Source organism: Hyaena hyaena, unplaced genomic scaffold, assembly GCF_003009895.1.
Source record: "Hyaena hyaena isolate Hyena2069 unplaced genomic scaffold, ASM300989v1 scaffold_817, whole genome shotgun sequence".
Classification (NCBI taxonomy): Eukaryota; Metazoa; Chordata; class Mammalia; order Carnivora; family Hyaenidae; genus Hyaena; species Hyaena hyaena.
The window spans coordinates 266,719-293,321 of NW_024081450.1; the positions used below are offsets into that span (position 1 = coordinate 266,719).

A 26,603-nucleotide genomic window follows, 5' to 3' on the forward strand; every position below is an offset into this window, starting at 1 on the left:
CAAGTACGAATTCTCATTGTGAACTTCCAAAGCACGTTCTCCCAAAGAGAGAGCCCAGCAGTCTGTCACAGATGACCGAAGCGGGACACGGGACCGGACTGCTCTGTCACCGATTTGAGGAAGAAGCCTTACGCTTCAAATATAGATTCCACACTAAATGTTTTGTCTATAAAATGCAAAGAAAACTTAACTAGATAAAACTAGAGGACCTTGTTCAGGTCCCCTGTCTCAGCCACCAAACACACACCTGCTCATTGCCTGTTGAAGGGATAGGCCATCTTGCTGCCCATGATCTCAGGGCCTAGCAATGTCACAGGTTTCTGGGTTCCGGGAGCCCTTGGTAGATCATCTCAGCTCTGTTCCGTGGCCCCACTGGGAGATTCTGATTCTGTCTGGCCTCTGGACTCCAAGGAGAAAGTTACCCAACACACTGGCAACACACCTCACAAAATGTGCTACATAATCATCTTCTAATCCTTACATCTTGTAAAACAGAACATCTTGTAGTCGATAAAGGGATGCTTACGACACTCAAAAGAAGTTTCTTAAATCCCACACATGGTCCTCTAAAAATGATGTAAGACCCATAAGGAACAACTTCCAACTGTAGAACCCTGAAGGTAGCGGTGGTCATGAGTCCAACAGAGAGTTCCACACACTATAGCTGAGATAATCAGAGGAGCCTGCAAGTTTTTAAGATTATGTAGTGGGAAGAACCCAGGCAAAAAAGTTAACCAGAGAGGACAAGCCTTCTACCGAACGGAGCCCTGGACCTGCCCATCTCAGCCCCGTGGCCCTTTCGCTCTGCCAAGGCAGATGGAGTTCTAGAGAGCTCTAGTGAATGCAAGTAGAGGCTCCATCACACGGAGCTGGTGCCAAGGAGAAAGAAGCAGGACCACAGGAACAGCCCGCCACAGCCACGTCTCACAGTGAGCACTCTCAGGGCGCCACAAGGAGAGCCTCATCAGCAAACCAGCTGCACATGCCAGTTACAGGTTTTCACGCTCAGTCCCTGAGAACAGCCTGTTGATGGAATGGATTCCTGGGGCTTCTCGAGAGGTTTTGGTTTGCTTACATTCCAAAACCCAACATTTCCATGATGACACTTTCAACTTTTGTCCTTCAGAAGCATTAAAAGTTCTAGAAGGAAGTAGTAGACAGAGGTCACCTTGCAAGGTAGAACTAAATCACTGGATTACTGTGAATATTACTTTCAGCAGGCATCTTATTTGTTTCTCTGACAATTTTGTGGAAGTTGGGGTGGAAGTAAATATGACAGATTCGATGTGAAATAAGGAGGTTGTTCTGAGTCACTTGGATGAATTCGCCCTAATGGCTGGCTAGTACGGCTGCTGATAGGACACTCTGAGGGGTGGAGCAGGCAGTCTGGAAATCTCTTACAGCTGAGAAGGCATGTATGTGGACACTGGACAAAGGCTCTGGGACCTAGCATACGCAATAGAGTGGTAGTTCTGCATCAGAAATAAGAGACCTCACACAGGGACAGATGTAGAGGAGGAAGCAGAACTGTCTGACGTCACAGAGATGACACGGCAAAGCTCAGAGCAGTTCAAAATGCCAGGGGAAATCCTCCCTGACTGAGAAAACGGCTGGAGAATTTTAGAAAAGAGTAAAAAGTCACTTGCATGAGTCAGAAATCAGAACTTCTATTTCAAGGCATTAGAACGACGCTCTCTTCTCACCCCCCACATGCCCCGTTTTATTTCTGGTGAGGGGTGCCGCCTTCTACCCTGGTTAGCAGGAGGGCAGCACAGGCTATATGGAAGCATTTCAAGGTAGGGAAGAGATCCTGTTCTTGGCAACATCTTCCCTTGAAGCTTCAGTTCCACTATAGTGAATTCTGGTATCTTCAAATGCACAGAAGAAATGCCTGGAAACCTGCATCGGGTAATTACACAGAGAGGGATTTTCTCCACTTGAAAACAGCATTGCAAGTACCTTCCAAGAACAGAGCTGAGGGCACCAGAAGGACTCTCTGTCAGAGCTCTGACTACTACAGATGTCCACAGGTGTTTGATGAACCCGTGAAAATGCACTGATCCCTAGGAAGGGCACTAGTTTCCCTTCCCTTTCCTAGCTGGGGAGAGTGGAAGGTGGGAAGACTGGAGAATCAGAACTCCCTGCTAGATAGAGTGGAACAGCAGCTACTCAGAGAAAAATGCCTCCTGTGCATAACTTCGTCTTTACCGGCTACTTAGCAGGAATGATATAGCGGAGATACATGGGATTGCAAGAGACCTGGCTGGACTCTCAAAGAAAGGCTTTAAGGCCTGCAGAGGGAACACAAATGAGTATTTCTTGCACAAGTAAGTACCTGGGACTCCATTCCGTGCTCTTACCTGCTAGTCCTGAGTTGAAAACCACTGTGGGTGAGGACGTCCCAGGCAGCGGGGGTGCAGAGGGAGGAGGGGGGGGAGGTAAAGGAGGAGCTGGCACAGTCTCAGCTGCAGGACCCGGGAGGGGCGGGGGAGGGGGAGGCGGCGGAGGCGGTGGGGGAGGGGGAGGGGGCGGTGGTGGCATAGGTGGCGTTACTGGGCCATTTTGCACTAGCAAAAAAAGAAGAAACAAATTGCCTTTCAAAACAGGAGAACAGTTTCACCTGTAGGATGTCACCTGCACATAAAGAATCCAAAAACAAAATTGTGAAAAGGACACAGGATTTTTTTTTCAAGGACTATAAAATCTCCTCATTGAGAAATAAAGAATATACCGCAGCATATGTAAAATGAAGCTTTATAACCTAAACCTCAAAATGTAAGAAGTTTTTAAAATCAGTGAGCAAAAGAAAATGCAAGAGAAGCAAAGTACATAAACGGACAGCAGGTAAAATAAGAAAAACAAACATCCCAGACACTACCCTCACTTCTCCCAAGGAGGTTTCTCACCTGCTTCAGGTGTGTCTGATGATGGAGGTAGTGGTGGGGGAGGAGGGGGCAGGGGGCCTGAGGAGGCGACCCCCACTGCTGGTCCCACGAAGTTACCCATGGCCACCTCTGACCCTGTGGACAACGTGCCAGAAGCCACAACTGGCAGAATGGCGATGTCCCCATCCCCTTTCTTCTGAATTTTAATGGTCCCTTGTTTCTCCAGTTCATGAATCTTTTTTTCCAGGGTAGACTGTCTTTGAATGGCTTCTTCTTTTTCTTTGACCATTTTCCTTAATGTGTGAACCTGGGTATTTGCATCTTTGTAGATTTCCTGCAAAAGAGTTCACGGTCAAGAGTCTATCTTCATGTGACATCCATACTACCATCAGATTGGCAAATTGAGGATCAAAGAAATACCCAAACAAGGGGCATCTGGTTGGCTCAGGTGGTTGAGCATCCAACTTTGGCTCAGGTCATGATCTTGCAGTTCGAGAGTTCGAGCCCCATGTTGGGCTCTGCAGTCACAACTCGGAGCTCTGAGCCTGAAGCCTGCTTTGGGTTCTGTGTCTCCCTCTCTCTCTGCCCCTCACCTGCTCACACTGTCATTTCCTCAAAATTAAACAAATGTTGAAAACAAAATTTTTTAATGCCCCAAAAAATGAAAAAGAAGGATACTGACATATACCTAAGAATTCTATAGCGCTCAGCCTCCTATAAAAGTCCTATTCATTCTCAAGTGTTCATTGGTAATGCATGCAATATGTACCAGCAATTGTTATCCCCAGTATGGTTCTTTCCATTCTTAAGTACAGCTAACTCAATCTTCCCTGCAGGTGGAGAGGAGCAAGGCAGAGACGATCCAAAAATAATTTTATAGCTGACTTTGGAATACCCTGGGGGTATTCTGGTGAGGCACCGTGTTTTCCTTTTACTTGTTTTAAAATTCATTTGTAACTCCTAGACACATATCGGCTAACAGTAGACAAAAGGCCCTAAGTCAGATTTGGATAGAAGTCAGACTGGGATTAAAAATCTGCAAAGCAGAGAAGAATCTACTCATGAATACCCAGGGGCTGACTGTTCTTGAATGGATTTCTCTGGCCTTCACAATGCCCTCTTGACCAAGCTCAGGACAGCAATCATTGTAACACTGTCCTTTTGGTATGCAGTTCACACAACAGGCCAAAGCTTCCTTCTACTAATTACTTATTTTTGTCTAGGCTTTTAGCAGAAAACAAAAAAGTTACAACTTTCCATTTAAAGGCTGTCCCCGTTCCTTTTCTAAGGGGCTCACCAAGGTTTCAGGGAAAGGATTTTCTGGAACTTACGTGCTGGGTCTTGTACATGTGATCTCTCACCACAAACCTCCAGCAGGCAGGGAAACATTCTTCACACCCTGTCTATTATTAATAATCTGAGAGTCTGACTTGAATTGAGTCCATATGCTACAACTCTGTCTCGACGGCGTGCCAAAAAATAAATTTCCTAGAGTTAACTGTAGGACATGTCAGAATATCACGCAACACACACAGACATGATAAGCATCGCGGAAAATGTGCCATTTCATCAACGATGGTGTAGGGGCAAGCCATTTGCCGGAAAGCCCTCCAGGCATGTTGGTGATTTTATGTTCTGTACAATTCTAAACACACGGATGGCACTCCATAAAAACCTGACACGTAAGGTAAAACAATGCTAAGGCCAAATAAAATAGCTGGGATCATCTGATAATAAAATGGATTGGTTTTGCTTTGCCTTTTCTCTCTCTTTGTTAAATTTTTTTGGTGAATGACATTAGGTCTCGCCTGTGTTGTGATTTCACTGTTTCCACGGCAACCACCAAATCTGGTTTCAAGTAGAAGCAAAGCAAAAAAATACAAAGAAGCCCAAGTCCTAGTAAAAATAAATAAGTGGCATGAATTAAATCCGTGCCGTGTTTTTATTTCCAAGCAAATGGGTGATCCACTGAATCAACTCAGACCCGTCCAGATGGGAAAATATTGTTGCTCTTGAAAACTGTGATAAGGAAGTATGGAGCCCCCAACATCTGATTGCAAACACATGTGTATCCATCCCTAACTATGTGTACTTCTCATCTGAGTATCGCCTCTGAAATGGTTCCAATAAATACGTTACATCAGTGCGTTCCTCTGACATGAATATATTCCACGTTCTACTAGAGCAGGAACACCTTCCCCACAATGCCCGTCTGGGCGGCTGCCGTCAGCACACTCACTCGAACGACATCCAGCTCCTTGTTCCTCTGCATCAGCTGCTTTTCCAGTTCCACGATCTTGGACATGGCTTCGTTCTCCGTGTCCTGCAGCTTTTCAGACAACTGCAAAGGTTTAAAAGGGAAGCTGTGTCACCACCACAACACACGACCATTCGCATCAGGTCCTCGGTGCTCAGAAAGTGGAGCTCTAACGGGGCCCAGAGTCCTGCATGTGTTCCGCCAGCTGTTTTTCTGGAAACGTGAATATTTATAATATGATTCTGAATACCTATTTGTTTCTAATAGGAATTAATAATTTATAGACGATCCTTAATAAAACCCATATGTCAGCTCCTTAGTGTTTCAACATACACAGTGTACCTCCCTCAGTTTCCACAGGGGCTGGCAAGGGCAGGGAGCAGGAGGCACGGCAAGCGGGGAAGTTCACCTTTCCTTCCCTACGAAAAGGCCGTTAGGCACAAGCTTTTGAAAGGTATCAGTCCTGAAAACTTGGTTCTGTTATTACAGAGCACCAGCTTTTAAAGAAGAATAGTGCTCATTTTGACCCAAACTAACCCAAATAATACAAGTCAATTGGAGGGGCAGTTCAAACAAACAGGCGGCCTGCTACCAAAGTGGGTTATGTGAGTACAGTTCTGCGGGGCTGGCTGAGGCTTCAAGAGGAAGACAGTGGGAGCCATGTGTTAAGTAACTGCTCTTCCCCCAAGACTCTGAAAGTGAATGACTTTGGATGCCTCGCATCTCACTGAAAACAAGTAAAGAAAGCCAGGGAGGCAAGGTGAGGAGGAAGGGTGGAGGTTAAAATGCTGATCAGGTTCAGAACAGGATACAAATCTTTAAGGGGAAGGCCGATACATGCCCTTCCTAGACAAGCGGCCATGCAGGTCAGGATGGCACTTAACAAAGGTGGGGGCGAACAGCTGGCTCACCAACTTGGCCTAACCACGGCCATGAAGGGCCCATTTTCAGATGAGGGACAAAGGTGAAGGGCATATCAAGCACACATGATACTCTCAACTAAGAAAATATAGAGAGAAATAAGTGGGCCATTCAAATGGAAAAACAAATATGGCTCTAAAAAGAGACAATTCAATTATAGCCAAGGACACGGTCATGCAGAATTCAACAAAAGAATCTGGTCCTCACAATGCTTAGGTCTTTAAGAAGCATCATTTTTCTGTTCATTCTTATGCTATTCAAGTATCTGCTTAATGGATGAACAAAAGGACAATCTCTGAAGGCCTTTAGACTCATATTCAATTTAGTCTGTGGTAAGAAAAATCCCTCAAAAAAAAAAAAAAAAAGTGAGCCCCTGCCCTGAGCTGGAGTTCATGTGCTACCAACAGGATACTCCTCAAAGAAGAGGTTTTAAGGGAGTGCTCACTCATTTCCTTGAAAATGCCTGTAGCTGAAATGAATTTTTACCGAACATGAGTAACCGTAAGGCAGGACTAGGAAGACGGGCATCATGAAGAAACAAGATCACCCTATCCATGGGCCTGGGGGGACACATTCGGTAGAACATGACTTCTATTCAGAAGACTAGGAGTGAAAATATAAGTTACTGATACATCAAACCAAACTTCCAGGGGCACCTGGGTGGCTCAGTTGGTTAAGCATCTAACTTCACCTCAGGTCATGATCTTATGGTTCAGGAGTTCGAGCCCGCATTGGGCTCTGTGCTGTCAGTGCGGAGCCCACTTTGAATCATCTGTTCCCCTGTCCCTCTGTTCCTTTTCATTTTTCCCCCTTCTCTCAAATAAATAAACAAACTTTAAAGAAAAAATAAATCCAAACTTCCAAAGAGGTTGAAGTGCATGGTATCTTGTCTGGGTAGCAATGGTAGTTCCACCGAGGGACACTGGATGGGAGACTGGGAAGACACAGATAGCGGTCTATTAGCTGCAGGGCTTATTTTAGCACAAAGTGCTAGAACCCATCCTCCATGGGCTTGTGTGAACACATGTGGTAGAAGACATATTCGGAGAATGACATATTCGGAGAATAGGAGGCTAAGAGACTTTTTCACATCAGCCCAAATTCACACGTTCAAGTTCCATTTCCCCTCTATGTGGCACCCATCACCTCATCCTCTGGTGTCCGTAAGTAAGAGGGCCGGGATATCTGGGCTCAGCAGAAACTGAGCAGGTGAGCTAAGGCAAGGCAACAGGTTCCCTTTAGTTTTAAGTAACAAACATGCCTTCTTTGAAAGAACCCCAAGTGGCTCTTGGCAGCTCTCGACCTCAAGCTGCAGTTCATCCCTGTGCTCTAAATCCTTCCCCGTACTGCCAGAATGGCTACCACTCATTCTGCTGGGCACCCAGTTACACAAAGCCAGTTTTTCCTTTCCCAACATGTAGTTACATGAGAAATGTTCTCCTCCAGCTCCTCCACCCTCTCCAAGGCCGCATTCTTGGTTTCAGCATCTTCCAGGAGAGCTCCCACGTCAAACACGTTGTCCAGGTAAGCCTGAATCTGCACTTGCAGCTTATCGCTCTCAGTGTGCTTCAGTTTCTAAAAACCAAAACACAAGAGAGGGTGGTGTTCACACAGCTGTGGACACAGAGCCTAACGATACAACAGCCTATTTGTTCCAAAGAGTCCAATCTGTTCCAAGAGAGGGTCTGATGTAGCATCCTCCTCAAGAGAATTACACAGTGTTCATCTAAGAAGGTACCATCACATTACGATGAACACCTTCTCCCAAATATATACACATTTCCTCCCTAATTCTCCCTAAAGATACAGTCCCCATGTAGGCTTATTCCAAACTGAAACATTTTGAAACAGGTGAAATCGGACAATGGAGAAATTAAGAGCAGCTTCTGAAAGGGGCTACAGTCCCAAGCAACACAAATTTGGGAGGCATCTGTGTGCAGAGGTGGTTAGAGTAGGTGTGATTTGTCTGGGAGAGATGGTAATTCCCATTAGGATTAGGCTGGATGGGAAGTGGAGAAGACAGGGATAAAGACTGAAGTAGCAGCTGGGGGGATGGGCTTACTTTAGTATAAACTGCTAGAATCTGCCCTCCATGAGAACTTGCCTAAGATACTGCCCCAGCATAAGGAGTCCAGGGCTTCCCAAAGCACAGATCAGGCAGCTTTCCTCCACTCTTTGCATTACAGACCCAGGCATCCAAAGGAAGTTAACCAGCTTTAAGGTGAAATTGGAGGTCAAGGTAACCTATGAATCTTCCTTATAAGTAACCTAAGTTCTGAGTTCCCCTGGGGGAGATGAGTGGCTAGAATAATATTGGCATACAGATGACACCAATAAATATTTATTGAACAAATCAATGGCTACTTACAAGGCTGAGTTTCAGTAAACTAATGAAGTATTTATTATGTGCTTATAATATTCATCTTCTAACCACCTCTATCAGGGTCCAGAACAGACAGACCAAAACATGAAAGAAATACAGAGTTTTGGAAACATCTTCAACTTTTCCGAGGAGTTAGGCTCTACATAAATTGTCAGGAAGATGGATTTGCTCCTAGGTCTAATCTGGAATTCTTCAACATAGCTTGCTCTAAAGCGAGTATGTTCCATCTTAGTTCAGGAGGTATGAACTGAAAAAGACATCCGAATAAGGGTGAAGCCTAGAAAGGGAAATGAGAAAGCCACTAAGAAGGTTTTCTCACGAAGTACACAATGAGTAACAGGCACTGCTTGATGTGTTAGGATTTGCCATCACAGCCTTGACCTGAAGGGGCTCAGTACCACCATCACAAAATGGAATCCAGAATACCATGAGCCATCTATACACTCAATTTCCGCTCAAATACTGCCACTCCTAGGGCATGTAGGGAAAGAAGATAGAGAAACCTTGACCACAGAGCAGGAAAAACCTCTCAATACCATAGTCTGTCAAAGATATTCATGATTATTTAGATAAGAAAACAATTCAAATCACTCTTTAGTGAAAATCCATCACGCCTCTCCCAGAGCACAGTCCTTAGACAACATTAGGCCAGTATACCCATGGGCAGCCTGGCTGGTCTGATAAACCAGCTGATGAGCTCAGAGAGTAACCAATGCTAGGATTCTGCCTCGCAGTAAGCTGTAATTCCCTGGCTTCAGCCCTGATGAAGTTTGGGTGGCTGAAATCTAGAGAACCAAGGGATGTACTTCTATCTCTTCTTCAGGGCTAGCAACAGATTTGAAATTGAGGTCAAAAATTCTTGCCCTCTCACTAGTGGCCTTTCAAATTCAAGGGGACCACTGCCATACCTAGGGGAAAACTAAACTGCTCAAGAGTCAAAGGACAGGAGGCACTTCCTGGGCACACACAGCTATTCAAGTCCATTTATGATTTTCACATGAACTCACTATTTTTTTAGGTGAAGAACTACAGGGAACTTCCATGGGGGGGGGGGGGGGGGGGGGGCAGAGAAAGAGAAACTTTAGATCTTTTCAGGAACCAAGAACTTAAAAGTAGAACTTCTAAAGCCACAAATGCATTAACCAGAATTTAACGGCTCCATGAGGAAGTCTCTAGTGTCCATTTCCTCAAGATTTTTTTATGCTCTAAGCATTTATTCATCACTCTTTAGCAGTCTTGGTTTGACTTCCCCTGCCCAGATGGGGTCCCTAGAGTAACCAAAAATGTGGACTGCCCAACAGCCCAGATGAAGGGTGCAATGAGACTTGACCCAAAGAGAGCTCAAGAGCAGAGGAGAGCTACAGCGAGGCTACAAGAGGTTGTCTGACTCCAGCACTAAGAGGCTGCTGGCAGAAGGCAGCCTGAGGTCCCAGAAGGGCTCAAGACTCCAGTTTCCCTGGCAGATTGCATCACCCGGATAGGTTCCCTTTCACCAGTACTACAGGACTTGACTGTACAGAGCTTGAAGTGTTCTTCAGTCATGGCGGAAGTGTATCTTGAAGGTAGGCAATACATCAAGGCTTACAATTGGAGCCAAAGGTCACAGCTATACTTACATCCAAGTACTCATCCAAGCCTAACTTGGTGAATTCATACTGGAGGTGAACTCTGAAATTCATGTCTTCTACTGAATGGACTACAATATTAATAAACTGCATAGAGGCCACCTGCAATGAAAGTGCCAGTGAGTTAGATGGCTGGAAACTTGTTTTCTTGGTTTGAACATAGGCATATGCTTTCAATTACACAAATGTAAGTTCACTTACCAATCTCCTTTTCCTTCATTTCATTGGGTCTTTAAAACTATTTTATAATTTTTTTATATTCAAAAGTCATAGAGATACCACAATAAGAGCCCTTGTCATCCACTAGGGTGACTATAATCAAAATGAAAAACCATACCAAGAACTGCAAGGAGGTGGAAAATGCGGAACCCTCATTGGCTGCTGCCAGAGATATAAATCAGTGCTGCCACTTTAAAAAGTTTGACCGTTCCACAAAATATTCATGACAGAGTTACCATAGGACCCAGCAACCCTGCTCCTAGATATATACCCATGAGAAATGAAAATACATACCCATACAGAAACTCAAACACAAATGTTAGTAACAGCATTATTCACTATTACTTACATTAGTATAACTTATAAGTACTGTATTGTTTTATATTATTATTTCCCAGAAAGTGGGGGAAAAACACAATATCCATCAAGTGATGGATTTAAAAATGTGACATATCCACACAATGGAAGATTAGGTGACAATAAAAAGGCAGCGAAGTACCAATGCATCTTACAATGTGGATGAACTTGAACACATTATGCTAAATGAAACAAGTCAGTCATAAAAGACCACATATGTTATGATTCCATATGAAATATCCAGAACAGGCAAATCTGTGGAGACAGAAAGTAGATTAGCAGCTGCCTAGGACTGGGGATAGGAAATGGGCAGTAACTACTGACAGTCATTCTTTCTGGAGTGACGACGTGTTCTAAATTAGACTGCAGCGACGGCCACACAACCCTGCATGTATGCAAAAAATGTGGTGAACTGTCCACTTACAAAGGGTAAGTTACATGTTATGTTAACCACCTATCAATAAAACCTTTTAAAAAGTCTTATGGGTACACAGAACAAACTGTATAAGTTGCAGTAAGCATTATTACAGAAAATGTGAAAAATTATTATACAAAAGAACATTTTTACAAACCACCTATAATCGTACCACAGGATAATCACTTCTAAAATCTCACTGTGGGCCCCCCCATACCAACAAGATCGTAACAGGATCTTTGACCCATTTTTCCGTTTTAAACAATCAACCGGCTACCATCCCACAAAAGCCATGGATTTACTACTTTCTCCCCACAACTCCATCAGTGGCCCTGAGACCTGCCACAGAGAAAATGAGTCCCTGATTTGGTAAAGAACAAAACACAGTTGAACAGATAGATTTTTCTTTTCCTTTTTTTTTTTTTTTTTAAGGTTTTATTTTTAAGTACTCCCTTCCCCCAACCTGGGGCTCAAACTTACAACCTCAAGATCTCCAAGATCAAGAGTGGCCAACTGAACTAACTAGGTGCCCATATCTTGCTTTTAATGGTGACAGTTTAGGAGCACCTACGGCTCATCTGGTTAAGCATCTGACTCTAGATTTCGGCTCAGGTCATGATCTCACAGTTCATGAGCTTGAGTCCCACATTAGGCTCCACACTAACAACACGGAGCCTGTTTGAAATTCTGTCTCTCCACCCCTCCACTGCCCTCTCTCTCTCTCTCAAAGTAAAAAAATAAAACTTTTTAAAAAATAGTGACAGTTTGTTTATGGTGAAAATGTTTAAATAATGCTTTTCCCTCTATGGGTAAGTGCAGTCTGTGCAAGGAGATAAAATGATTTAAAATAAAAATAAAAATAATGACAGTTTATTTATGGTGAAAAAATCCAACTAGTGCTTTCCCTCTATGGGTAAATGCAGTCTACTCCAAGGAGGTAAAATGAGTGAGGGATCAAGATTCACATTTACTCTGAAAACTGCCTTCTTCCCCTCTCCTCCCAGTTTCTTATATCTTTTTTCAAACTGTTTCTATCGGGTTAAACTCTCCTTTGAGTATATGTTATACACCGGCTATCTTTGGAAGATATGCTAACTGTCTTGATTCAAGGAGATTCTTTTGCAATTTACCAAAAAATGACTTCTGGTTCTATGGTTAAATGAGCTTAAAAAAGAAAGAGATGGTCAGGTGGGATTCTGGCATCTTCCATTTCTCTTCTGAATATTTGTTAGGTTTTAGGATATGCCTGAGAAGCAACTATTTGCTAGGTGACAGATGAACTGAGAGCAGTACCTGTATATTAGCAGTTTCTAAATAAGGTTCCTTGATGCATGTACATATGAGTAAATGACAAGAAATGTATCATTTGTAAACAGTGCAGGTATTTTAAAGGGGTTATTAACATAATTCCAGCAGAAACTCAAATGGCAGAGGGATCCACAAGGTATGATAATGAGTGAAGCAGACCACATGTAATACAGTAAGGAATGCTGTGGACCATGGCAAACTAGAAAGAGGATCTTGAGACTAAACTTGGGGCCAGGGGGCACCTGGGTGGCTTAGTTGGTTAAGTATCTGACTTCTGCTCAGGTCATGATCTTATGTCTCATGAGTTCAAGCCCTGCATCAGGCTCTGTGCTAACAGCTCAGAGCCTGGAACCTGCTTTGGATTCTGTGTCTCCATCTCTCTCTGCCTCTCCCCCTCTCACACACATGTGATCTTTTAAATAAATAAATAAATACATACATACATACATACATACATACATAAATGCTGCTTGGGTCCAGCACCTGATACTCTGCAAGAATGGGGTCTAGTGTTGGCAGAAATTTTTAGTTTAAAAGAACCAGAAATCCATATTTTTATACAGCTTTCAAATTTTTAATTGAAGGACATGACTGTCAGACTAAACTCACAAGCCTGTAGGTTGGCTCAGCCTGGGAGCCTCTAGTCTGCAACCTCAGCTTCCAGGAACAAATAACTTGCCTCTAAGAAGGCAGAGGAAAGAATCTGGCACAGTGAGCCTGGGCACAGCTTCTTCACATATTTACCACAAGTGCAAACATAGGCCTTAAACACTCCCAAAATCCTAACAACAAAATTAAAACGCCAACGTGTGGGGCGCCTGGGAGGCTTGGTCAGTAATTATCTCACCATTTGTGGGTGCGAGTCCCATGTCAGGCTCTGCACTGACTACTCAGAGCTTGGAGCCTGCTTCAGATTCTGTGCCTCCCCCTCTCTCTGCTCCTCTCCCCTTGCACTTTGTCTCTTTCAAAAATAAATTTTAAAAAAATGTTTAAATTAAAAAGCCAATGTAAAAACACTCCTTGTTTCACATTTTTTGCTTTTTTAAACAGCAAGTAACATGCTTCATGGAACAGCAAAGCTTCTCTATATAGGATTTCATCATTCTCACCAATTTTGGAAGGACCTGAGGGCTAGGATGCATATAAAATTTAAGGACCCAGAAAAAAGATTCACATAAAAGGATTAGAAATCTCCAAAATTCTGTTTCATGTTTTACAGCCACTAAAGCAATTCAAATGAAAACTGTGCCTGGTACCCTAAATGCAGGTTTAAAGGATTCACGACGTTAAGAACTGACTGGAATACCTACTCCAAGCTAGAAATGACCTGAGAGACAAAGCCCACGTAGGATCTCCCGGGCACAAGAGCTGCGTATGTCAACTGGATTGGGTCAAAGAAGGCCTGCAGATCTGGACCCACCCACGGGTGATTGGTCTTAGAAATGGTCTGTGGCAGAGTCCATCTTCAGTCCAAGATGAAGATTTAAGTATCTGAATTCAGCAGTTCTCAAATTCCTTTTGCTGTTCATACTTGAAGATGACAGTCCTGCCGCTGAACCACAGGCCCTTACATGGGAATTACCCTGCTAAAGAGACCCGCAGTCTAACTCTGCCCTCAGAGTTCCCAGGGCAGGAAAGAGACGGGGGCAGGAATCACTCCCGTAAGGTAATTTGGGGGATACGTGTAGTCAATTCTACAAACCAATGCACTCTAGTCTTTGAGAATAGTCAGTCTGGAGAAAGCCACTGGCTGAGGTATATAATAGGAAAAATGGCAAGATTCTAGTTTTGTTTTTCCATGTTTAGTTTGAAAGAGAGACAGTGCGTGTGGGTGCGGGGAGGAGAGGGGCAGAGAGAGAGAGAGAGAGAGAGAGAGAGAGAGAGAGAGAGAGAATCCCAAGCATGCTCTGAGCTGTCAGTGCAGAGCATGACACAGGACTTGATCCCACGAACCATGAGATCATGACTTGAGCTGAAATCAAGAGTCAGACGCTCAACCAAATGAGCCACCCAGGCACCCCAAAATTCTTGATTTCCATCTTCAGGATCCTTATGCAGCTTTACTGAAAGCTAAAGCTGGCAACTGCAGGTATATGTACCAGGAGTTAACATCCTTTTCCCAAAGGTATGGCTTCATCATTTATTTGCTATAAATAATTAGTACTTTGGGCCTTTAGTACCGTATGTGCGTGAGGAATAAAACTGGAAATAAACACTGTAAGGGGACAACGCAGATTGTGAAGAACATTCTAGATTGAATCTATAGCACATTACACTCAATTTTCTGTCCTTTGTAACATTTATATGCACATACATACACACATATGTATCATATGGAAATTTAAATGGATTTAGGAAAAAGAGCACAGAAACGGAGCTTGCCTTATTGAATGTAATGTGGTACTGGAATAACTCACCATAAAATCTATGTTATTGTCTTCATTCCTGAAATGTTCCATCAACTTCTCAAAGCGCTGTTTTTCTCCGCAAACCTGAAATACACATTTTCATCATGCAAAAGAAATGCCAAACATAAGCATTCTAAAATTAGATGCAGGAATTTTAGCATTAATAATTATTTCCAGAATATCTTTTTATTGCCTCTCTCACATACTATTAACTTCTCTTCTAAGCTGGTTAAGTCACAAATAGCAACATGAGCCAGGCCCTAAAGCTAAGCCTTGCTTTCTTTTCAATGTTCCCTTGATATATTGAAATCTTTGTGAAATGTGTTTTTCTTTCATTGGTTATCTTTGCAGTCCAACAATTTTTTAGCCTGCATTCAGAATCCCAGAATGTTATGGTTTAAAAAAGGAAAACTGTAACAAACCCCACCACCCCATTTTCCTTTTTACAAAAGCACTTTTAAAACAGGTATGCTAAAAGATTTGGACAATTTAGTATTTAAATTCCTTGAAAAGCAGATTGAAAATGTTCCCATTACAACTAAATCAAATGATTTTAACATAAACTACGAAGTAGATACTATAGCAGTAAATTACCTAGTACTATAGTAGACACTTGGGAAGTTCTTTAACCCATTTAAGACAAGTACAGAAATGTGCAGGTACTTGTAAAGTAGCACCCCAGAGGCCTGAAACATTCAGCTCCAATTAATGTTTTCACTGAACAGGTGAAAGGGAAAGATAAATTACTATGAACTCAAGTGACCCCGAAGTATCTGGGTCTACACGGAGTTAAAAATACAGAGTCAAAGAAAGACTTGTAACAACTAAGAACTCTCTGGAGATTTATTCCCCAAATCAAAGGATAAACTTTAATTCTGCCAGTGCCCTTAGCAATCTTTCTTTTGGAGCCCACTGGTTTATTCTTTCTGCCTTCAGAAAGTATGTACCTGAACATCCATGAGCTACCTGTAGTGTTAGTAAGACAGTCTCTGTCTGGTCTCAACGTTTTTAATTTAATCCGGGTTTCATATGCTTAGTTCAGTTTTTTGGTTCTATTTGTGATCATAGGAATGTATGTAAGATGATCCTGAAAAATTCCCCTAAAATGATGTTTCATAATGCTATAATGCAGCCATTTAATTCTGTCATGCTAAATCCCATATAAATATATATTCAGTGAACAGGAAGGTTCAGGAAGACAGCAGTTTTGTCTGTTTGGTTCACCACACCAACTTCAGCATCTAGAACAATGCTTTTACCATGTTGTAAGGTCTCAATAATATTTGTTGCATTACACTGAAAAAAGGACAAATGACTAATTATATGAAGAGACACTTAATGAAAGGATGACTTCCCACTCTCCATCACACTGATGAAAAAAGAACCATCAGCCCACAGTAGACAGGCACCACGGGTAAATCCTTAGCGGTAATGCCTGTACCGAAGCCGTGTGCTGGGAATGCTAAGCCTTCGGCCTCTGAGGGCTAAGTCTCAAGGCAACTTAATTTTCTCAATAGATGCAGACCACACTTTACTGTATTCGGACAACAACTCTCCACATATATATACATGCCTTAACAAAAACATAGTTACAGAAGAAACAGTGCAGGAACCCAGTCTGGAGAAGAGAAGGAGGCTCCAGAGAGAGCACTGAAATTCAAGCCTTTAAAAATCACGAGTCCAATCCCACTGGCTGATTCAATAGTACCGGGGGGGAGGGGGGGGGGCGGCTAGGTGACACGCACATGCACAATTTTAAAAGCACTACAGACTATTTTGATGCAACTCCACAAAGGCAGAGAACCAGACGTTTACAGGGATACTTTGTTCTGCCACTCGCCTCGGCCAGCCCCTCTGGAGAATATGAAGCAAATTCCTGGAAGCAAATGGTTTGTTAAGGGAGGGTGGGTTGAAGCCTTACAAGCACAGCTCCCTAGACTATGACATTAGCCACATCTTGTGCCCAAAGGCACAAAAGTCCCTAGCCTGCAAAAAAGGACCCAATGGGTGAAAACTGCCAAGGCTGGATATGGAAAGGATCAGAATTACAACCTGAATTTTCTTTGAGACAAATCCCAACATAAGAACTCGTTTCCCAGGGGAATGGTTTACTTCAATCTGGTTTGGGAGATTGTTAGTGGCAGGAGAAAGGAAGAGAAGTTGTCTTGAATCTGCGAACAGCTACTAGCAACCAGAAGCTGCAACTAATGGTCTGTTGAGCAGCTAGCATTCAATAAACTAGAAGAAGCAACAGCCATCGATGAACAGTGATGATGAATCCATATCCTACCACGCAAAACCCTTCAAACCAAAGAATGTCAGGAATCTGGAAAGTGCTTGGTGCCCTCTCTTTACGAATGAGACAGATACCTAGACGTGTATCTATAACTTGATGAAAAGTCGATGCAGAAGTCAGAACCAGGTCCCCAAGTGCCAGCCTGACTGATGTTCCTTCTCCAACACAGCCCAGAATATGCAGATAAATGTATATTACTTAATTTGGGAATGGCTTAAACTATCTTCTTAGCTGAGACACCAACAGATGAAAAATGTTCTTGCTAAAAACCACAGTCATGACACCTGACATATACTTGATGTGCCTGCACCAGAGTCCTCCATGGAACTTCTAAAAATGGCAGATTTCTGGATCTGAATCAAGACCTACTGAATAAAAATCTCCACAATAGAACTAGGAATCTGTGGCTATTGAACCAGCAGCTTATAGAATCCAGTATTCGTGGTTGTTTAACCAGTAGCTTATAGAATACGGACCAGCAGACTAAACTTCAACCTGACTACCAACTGTAAATCAGGTAACTAGATGATTAACTCATTCGATCTCTGACTTCACAATAAATACGGAGATACAGTTACCATAAGTGAGTATCATGGGAATGAAGTAGGAATTGACCCACTGTCTCTGCATAGGTACAATGAATAATAAGGCAACTCCCAAATAATCAGGGACTGTGTGCAAGGCATAAGAAAAAAGGGATTTTATGTGGCTGAGAAAAGCACATATGGACAGCAAAACTCTTCACAGCCTGTTAATAAACATAATAAAAATAAAAGAATGCATCAAAACTAGAAGAAATATTAATTTCATGCTGGGTAAAGATCCCAAAAACCGCAGAGTGCCCTAGGAGACAGGACTGAAAGAGACATTAAGAGCTTTGACTATATGCATTTCTTTAGAGAGCAGCCTGTCAAGAGACAAATCCATGCTAAGAACACGTGTGTTAGGAAACAGAAATACCTTTAATTGTCGAAAACAATAGACTTAATATCTTCCAATTTACAGCTGTTGTGAACTTGGTGAAAAGAATTCGAATACACAAAAAACATATTGCCAGCAGAGATGCCAGCAGCAGGGAGCTTCGCTAGAATTATCTGATGGGCCACTCTCCTCACCCACCATGAGACCCAGAAGGGCCTCTCCTATCAGCTCCACCAAGCCCCTCTCTGGAGAGGTTCAGGCCGACAGCTCTGCTGCCAATCTCGACTAATGAATTCAGGGTGGTATTTTCTGACACTGTTCCATGAGAACAGCACGGACTCCAGGGGCCCCCTTTATTTCTGCTGAAGGAAAGGAAGCATGCAAACCAGATTCGCATTTGTTCCTACAATACTTCAGCTATCATTAAACAAGTGTATACCGTAATCCCACAGGAAATGGGAAGATGTGTTTGGAGGAGGTTGGTAAAGCTGTGTTCGGCATCAAAGGAAAGCCGTCTCAGCTCATACCGCTCACATCTGGACCACCCCCACACACTTCGTTCAAATGGGACAATCACGGCTGAACGTGTCTCTTCTCTCCTTTGACACTGACATGGTTTTAGAAAATGGGGAAGATAAAAGGAACAAGATGCCGAGTCTTAGTTATGTTCAGAATCCACGCACTGATTGGCCTTCAAGGGGATACACACAAGGACTTCACCAAAACGTACATAAGAGCCAGGAATGTATCTGCATGTACGTATTACTGAACGTTATGTATTCCTGCGGAGATCTGCCATCTGCCAACAAAGACCAGACAATGTAGGATCTGAGAAGTTTCAAGCTAAAAAAAAAAAAAAAAAAAAAAAAAGAAAAGAAAACTGTTCTGTGGCAACTGAAATCTGTCATTTCTGGACTTTCATATAATCAATGGTGTTTCTCATTCCCCTGCTGGCTTTAACACCCATTTCCTGTATCAGCGACAAGACGCCACTGAAGTAAGCGGGGGAGCGAGCAAACTGAAGAAACTGCAGCCACAGAAAGGCCAGCAGAGGACATTGCAGAGAAGGTTTTCGTGCACGGGGATACTGCACCAGGAATTAGGCTTCCACTACAGGCAGCCAGGGCTACCAGAAATGAAGTCGACGGCAGGAAGATAAAAGTATATGCCCTGGAAAAGCATTACGCTGCTGCAAACTGAACAGGCGCCTTCATTTATAAATCAGTCTCATGTGAATAAATACCCTGGCCCTGATTTAACATAGAAAAGCAAAAGCCTTCAAGCTCGGATCTTGGACCCCAGAATTCAGTTTACTTAAACATCCACCCATCCCTGAGGTCCTGCCTAGCATCCACTCCTCTTTGCACCTTGAAGCTCTAACACTGATGAGGATGAGGAGATATGAGGGCAGATACAGGACCAAGCAGGGGACCATAAGACCTGGGTCAGAAGTCACAGCTCTGCACCACTCTGCTGGGAGTTTGGACAACTTGGTGAACCTCTCTAGATTTACATTGTCACATCCATTAATTTGAGAGCCCTACGTTCTATTTCTTGTTTTCAAGGCTGCTTTTAGAAAGCCTTAGGGTGATAGAGGAATACTTGGGGGCTCCCAAGGTGGGGAGCTCGGCAGGCAAAGGAAAAACACAAGTAAGAAAGGTTCTGGGGACTGTTGTCCTCGTTTATCCAGCTCTGCTCTCTTTTACTGGGTTGCCTGATACGAGTTCATTGAAAAAAGCTTCACTGAAGGTTTTCATTGCTAATAAAAGTTTGAAAAAAAAAAAAAAATCCCTCACTTGCTATCTTGAAGCTCTACAATTCTCATCTCGGCATGGCAATATAACATGATATTCCCAAACTGACCAGCCTGAAGCTCGACACAAACCAAATTGAGAGAGAGGCACTCAGCTACGCAGGCCCTGTGTACCATACCTAAGGACCAAAGCGCCGTATCTCGGCATCTGGCTCACTGGTGGTGTAAAGCAGATAAATCCTGCCCTGCCCAGATAATACGGGCCACACCCAGGACAAGCAAGATACATTTTCACTTCAAGGAGAACTGAAGCAAAAGCACAGCTCATGCCAAAAAACGACTCAACTCTGCTCTCCAACATCTGTGAAAGACATTTCTGAACACGGTCCCAAACCATTTGGATAAATCCGGGGCCCTGGATGCAAAAGAGGCAGTGGTTTAAAGTGTCTTGAAGGGTGAACAGGGGTTAGGGGAGGATTTCCCTTACAGCTAATAGTGAAGAAAGATGGCTTGACAAAAGCCTGTAATAAAGAGTATTCTTGCCAGCCAGATGTTCAAATAACAGACTGCCGGCCTTCAGCCACCTCTCCGTCCCCTTTCAAGGTCAATGACGGTCTTTGGCTTTCTCAGCAACAGCTCCCAGCGCACCACACAAAATCTGCGGCCAGACTGAGGCCTGACTCTTATGAGGTGGCTATAAAATACGCTTCTGGGTTAGTTATATAAAAATTAAAGGCCCTGTGCTTAAGTGTTTCCTTCTTGCCCTGCTGCTTGGTGCCTGCTTCAATGCTTTCTTTTTCTCCCTCACAATAGGCCCCTGTGATCCGCACGGCTCCCTGCAGGAAGGCACCGCTTAGGAGGCACGGTCTATTATGACTGATTACGCTACCCTTCTCGGGGCCTGCCCAGGAACAAAAGTTCCGTTTTCTTCTCAGGGCTGCATGAAGTAAACAGTCGTTTCACAGTCTGTCCAAGGTGAAGAGCATCTTTCACCTTCCACTGAGAGCGCCAGCGGTCTGAGGATTACTTGAAGCCAAGATGTCCTGACAGAAAACTACTCTGCCAGGGTGTTCCGTGCTTTCAGAGGTCGATGACCTCTCCCCCGCTCAGGTACCCAGATGTTTCACACACTGACAGCACCTGGCTGCTGGGTCAGAAGCACACCACTTGGACCTCCTGTTGGCTCTCATGTCTCCCGGGATTTAAAGGCGGAAATGTTCATTAACGTGAAACATTCTGAAACTAAATAACCTTATCTCACTCCACAGAAAACTACGGGGAAAGCTCAACAACAGAACGCATTCTACAGTCTATTCAATCCTCCTTCCCCATAAATTAATACAATATTTCTATCAATGTTGAACCGGTAAACATCTGAGTAGGAGCAAAGGCTTTTATCCACATCATGCTAATCACCCTTGCGAAAACTTCGCCACTTTTCCAGATGTTTCCAAATATCCAGACGTTTTGGCACAAGCGACACAAAACATCCAGATGACCCTTTTACTTTTCATGTATGTGTTTTGCTGTACCAAAAAAAAGAATCCTGACAAAGAAGCAAAGCGCTAGTAAAGACCCAAAGAATAACTTGTTGAAACACACCGTAAATGAGAAATGCATTTTTATCACTTCCTTAAACAAAAATGACCTTCACTAAATTCTAGAGAGTAGGGCTCCATAGTAACAGTTCTTCATAACTGACATCTTCCAGAAATATTCTTAATGTCTGACGACTTTCTGGCTTCAATACAAGACACATCTCTTGGCTGTAAGAACATACAGAGATTCTTTCAAGGCTTCAATTCCTACAGGAAGACCAGGATACACTGCAGCTCGAGAGAGACTGGTATTTATATAGCTACCTGAGTACTATATGACAAGAAAAAGCCTTCAGTCTTCTCTGGGATGAACGACCCATCAGATTCCTCTAAAGTAGAAGGAGGCCTAACACTATCCTTTTCTCATTCATTTCTCCTCAGAGATTCATCTTTAGAGTATATCCAATTTGTCCCAGCAAGGGAAGAGAGAGGACACAATGACACTTTCTAGTGGTCACTGCACATTCACTGAATTGTACCAAGAGCACAGGAGAGGAGTTAAACCCTGCGGCACTGTCACCACATATCTCAGGGCCTGCTCGGGAGGCAGATGTCAACCCATGCCCTCTTCACTCCCGAATCACAAGTCAAACTAAATCTAACAAAGATGTGCAATGAATTCCGAGCCCTTGAAAACAAGGACTCTTTGTTTGCTAGATCAAAGACCTCGGTGCACAAACAGGCAAATGCCTGAGGTTTCTCCACTGCTCCCTCCTCTCATTCCACATCTCCTCCACTTTCTTCTGTGCTGTGCCCTAATCCTGAATCTCTAACAGGAGGACCCTACTCTCATCTAAATGGAATCACTTCTACCTGATGCAGAAAGAGAGCAGGGGGCGCCTGGGTGGCTCAGTCAGTTAAGCGTCCAACTTCGGCTCAGGTCATGATCTCGCGGTTCGTGGGTTCGAGCCCTGCGTCGGGCTCTGTGCTGGCAGCCAGCTCAGAGCCTGGAGCCTGTTTCAGATTCTATGTCTCCCTCTCTCTCTGACCCTCCTCTGTTTGCGCTGTCTCTCTCTGTCTCTCTCAGAAATTAATAAAACATTTAAAAAAAAAAAAAAAGAAAAGAAAAGAAAGAAAGAGAGCAGACAGTGTATTTGGGAAACAGTTCTTAAAATATGGTTCTGGGTGCAAGGGTTTCTGAGGCACTTTCACAGAGTCTGTGCGGTCAGAACTATGATTACAAGGACACTAAGGAGTTACTTGCCTTTTTCATAGAGTAGACCAAAGTGGTGCAGAAGCAACAGTGGGTGAATGAAACCACGGCTGCCTTGGCACAACTCAAGGCAGCGGCACCAAGTATTACAGTAATCACTGCACTCATCAGCGTCCATTTACGACAAAATTAAAAAGCCAGTTTCCCTTAAGGATACCCTTGATACAAGGACATATCTGATAAAGGGTTAGTATTCAAAATATCTAAAGCACTGATACAACTCAACATTCAAAAAACAAAAAATCGAATTAAAGATGGGCAGGAAGCAGGAACAGATATTTCTCCAAAGAAGACATCCAGATGACCAACGGACATAGGAAAAGATGCTCATCATCATTTACCATCAGGGAAATGCAAATCAAAACCACAATGAAATACCACCTCACACCTGTCAGAATGGCAAAAGCAACAATACAAGAAACAACAAGTGTTGGCACAGAGGTGGAGAAAAAGGAGCGCTTTTACACTCTTGATGGGAATACAAACCAGAGTAGCCATTGTGGAAACAGTATGGAGGTTCCGCAAAAAGTTAAAAACAGAATTATCATATGATCCAGTAATCACTCTACTTGGTATTTACCCAGAAAGTACAAAAACATTAATTTAAAGGGATACATGCACCTCTATGTTTATTGCAGCATTATTTACAATAGCCAAATTGTGGAAGCAGCCAAGTGTCTATCAGTATATGCATGGATAAAGATATGTATGTGTGTGCACACGCATGTGTAATGGACTATTGTTCAGCCATAAAAAGAACTAAATCTTGCCATTTGCAACAACATGGATGGAGCTAAAAAGTATAACGCTAAGCAAAATAAGTCAGAGAAAGACAAATACCATATGATTTCACTCACAATGTGGAATTTAAGAACAAAAACAAACAAGCAAAGGAAAAAAGAGAGAAATCAAGAAACAGATCCTTAACTACAGAGAATAAACAAATGGCTACCAGAGGGGAGGTGGGGGGGATGGGAGAAATGGGTGAAGGGGATTAAGAGTACATTTATCATGGTGAGCACTGAATAATGTATAGAACTGCTGAATCAATATATTGTACAAATGACAACATTTTAATGCTGTATGTTAACTATACTGGAAAATTGAAAAATTAATTTAAAAAATACCCTTGATGATGCAATGAAAACTATTAATTTTATTCCATTTTGACCAGTGAACATACACCTTTTTAGTGTTCTATATAACAAAATGGAAAGCCTGCATAAAGTACGTCTGCTATTTGTTAAGATATGCCTTTCTTGAGGAAAAGGACTTCTGTGATTATTCTAGTTTCAAGATGATCTAGCCTTTTTTTTTTTTCATTCTTATTTGAAAGAAAATAACTAACACACCACAGTTATTAAGACTTAAAACCTTGGCAGCAAGTTTTCTTGAAAATGGATGAAGGAAACTGAAAATATGGGTTTGCAACGACAAAAATTAAGCTTTCAAGCAAAAATGAGAATTTTGGGAAACTTATATTCACCATGAGTTTGGCAGCCCTTCCAATATTTAAAGATTTTTCTGATGAAAGTGGTGGTGATAATAACATGTTCTTTAAAAAAAATACTGCATGATGAAATCTGCCAATATTTAGAAGATCTGAATAATTCAGTGAATTGATATTTTCCAACTAACTACTGCATGTTGTTACAAACTGGGCATTCATTCAAGGTACAAGACAGGCAAATAAATTTTAAAGTTAACAGAAGTTCATTAATACAGTTTCAGATTCTACTTTGTAACTAACCTTTAAGAAGCTACTACCTGTCCGGTGTTTGTATAGTATAGTTTCAAAAAACTATATCTACTGTTACTTGAAAATGCTATTAAAATACTTCCTTTTCCATCTGTGCACTTGTGTGGAGCTGGATTCTCTTCAACTACTTTGACCAAAACAACACAACTGAATGCAGAAGCAGACAGTGGCCATCTATTACACTAGACTTTAAAAACTGTATAAAATATAAAGTAATGGCACTATTATGGACTAAACTGTGCTAAAGTGAGTCTCCACAAAATTCATGTGTCAAAGCCCTACCCTCAATTCAACTGTATTTGGAAACAGGGCTTTTAGCAGGTAAATAAGGCTAAATGAGGTCATAAGGGTGAGTCCCTAATCCAATGACACTGATGGCTTTAGAAGAAGAGAAAAAGACCTGTGTGTTCGTACACACGTTCGTGTACACACACACACACACACACACACACACACACACACACACACACACACCTCTCTCTAGGAAAGACCATCTGGCGATACAGCAAGAAAGCAGCATCAGAAAGCCAGACAAGGACCCTCACCAGAACCCAGCCATGCGGGCATGAGGAAGTTCAGCCTCCCTAACTGTGAGGAAATGCATTTCTGTTGTTAAAGCCATGCAGTGTATATTTTGTTATGGCACCCCAAGATGACTAAAACAGCCAATACTGTCACTCATCTAGAAAAAAAATTTTTAATGTGCTTTTATTTTTGAGAGAGAGAGAGAGCACGTGCACAAGTTAAGGCGGGGCAGACAACAAGGGAGACACAGAATCCAAGGCAGGCAATAGGCTCCGAGCTGTCACCACAGAGCCTGACATGGGGCTCGAAGTCACAAACTGCAAGATTATGACCTGAGCCAGTCAGACGCTTAACTGACTGAGTCACCCAGGTGCCCCTGTCACTGATTTTTTTTTTAAAGTTTTGAAAAACAGATTTTTTATAACATTAATATGTAATAAGTCTGTATGTTAGTTTTTATAAGTTTTTATTTATTTATTTTGAGAAAGAGAGCATGAGCAGGGGAAGGGCAGAAAGAGTGGGAGAGAGAAAGAATCCCAAACAGGCACCACTCTGTCATCACAGAGCCTGATGTGGGGCTCAAACTCACAAACTGTGAGATCATGAGCTGAGCAGAAATCAAGAGTCAGATGCTTAATCGACTGAGCCACGCAGGTACCCCTCTATTATGTAATGAAATAAGTATCAAAGTTTTTGCTTACATTTCTAATGGAGTAAATATAATATATAATCTGCATAAAGAGAAAATTGGGGGATCCTTCATAATTTTCAAGAATGTTGGGATGCCTAGCTGGTTCAGTCACAAAGCATGTGACACTTGATCTCAGGGTTGTGAGTTCAAGCCCCACACTATAGGGATATAGAGATTACTCAAACTTTAAGAAAAAAAATTTTGGGGGGGTGTCTGGGTGCTTCAGTCAGTTGAGTGTCCGACTTCGGCTCAGGTCATGATCTTACCGTTCATGGGTTTGAGCTCCGTGTTAGGCTCTATGCTGACAGCTCAGAGCCTGGAGCCTGCTTTGGATTCTGTGTCTCCTTCTCTCTCTCTGCCCCTCCCCTGCTTGCTCACTCTCTGTCTCAAAAATAAATTAAAAAAAAAAAAAAAACCAAAACATTTTTAATTAAAAAAAATTTTTTAGGGGTGCCTGGGTGGCTCAGTCGGTTAAGCATCCGACTTTGGCTCAGGTCATGATCTCACAGTTCATGGGTTCCAGCCCTGTGTCAGGCTCTGTGCTGACAGCTAGCTCAGAGCCTGGAGCCTGCTTCGGATTCTGTATCTCTCTCTCTCTCTCTCTCTCTCTGACCCTCCCCTGCTCACGCTGTCTCTATCTCAGAAATAAAAACATTAAAAAAATTTTTTTTTAATTTTTTAATGTAAAAACGTGGGTTTTTAATGTAAAAAATGTGGGTCTTGAGGCCACAAGTTGAAGAACTACTAGATTTTACTACTAGAGAATAGCTTCATTTCTACAAAGATGATGAATTCTCAAAACTCGAAACCTGAAGAAGCAGATGAATGGGTTTCTAATAGTAAAATGTCTTACAAGATTGTCGGGGAGTCTATCACCCCAAAGGACTACAACATCTGCCATCTCTCCATAAAGATCAAGTCACATTTTTCAGACAGGGCATATTTCCCTATATAGCAAAAAACCTTCCACCAGTTTACAAGGTAGAAAAAAGATTTTAAAAAGGAAAAAAAAGACTTCAGTTCTTATGTTACACAAGGACAGGTACAATCTCTGGCATTAGATAGGTTA

At 42.6% G+C, this 26,603-nt stretch overlaps 1 protein-coding gene across 4 annotated transcripts in view; it reads right to left on the bottom strand.

Annotated features, from left to right (window-relative positions):
• Positions 1-26,603, bottom strand: part of FMNL2 (formin like 2) — a 319,145-nt gene that overhangs the window by 22,053 nt on the left and 270,489 nt on the right. For 3 of the 4 annotated variants that reach the window (XM_039219406.1, XM_039219404.1, XM_039219405.1), the window contains exons 10-15: positions 14,788-14,862; positions 10,063-10,173; positions 7,489-7,638; positions 5,125-5,226; positions 2,907-3,219; positions 2,361-2,567 (exon numbers count right to left, since the gene is read on the bottom strand). In XM_039219406.1, the coding sequence (XP_039075337.1) occupies positions 2,361-2,567; positions 2,907-3,219; positions 5,125-5,226; positions 7,489-7,638; positions 10,063-10,173; positions 14,788-14,862 (958 nt within the window). The remainder of the gene's footprint in view (positions 1-2,360; positions 2,568-2,906; positions 3,220-5,124; positions 5,227-7,488; positions 7,639-10,062; positions 10,174-14,787; positions 14,863-26,603) is intronic. The other variant, XM_039219407.1, reaches the window with a different exon arrangement.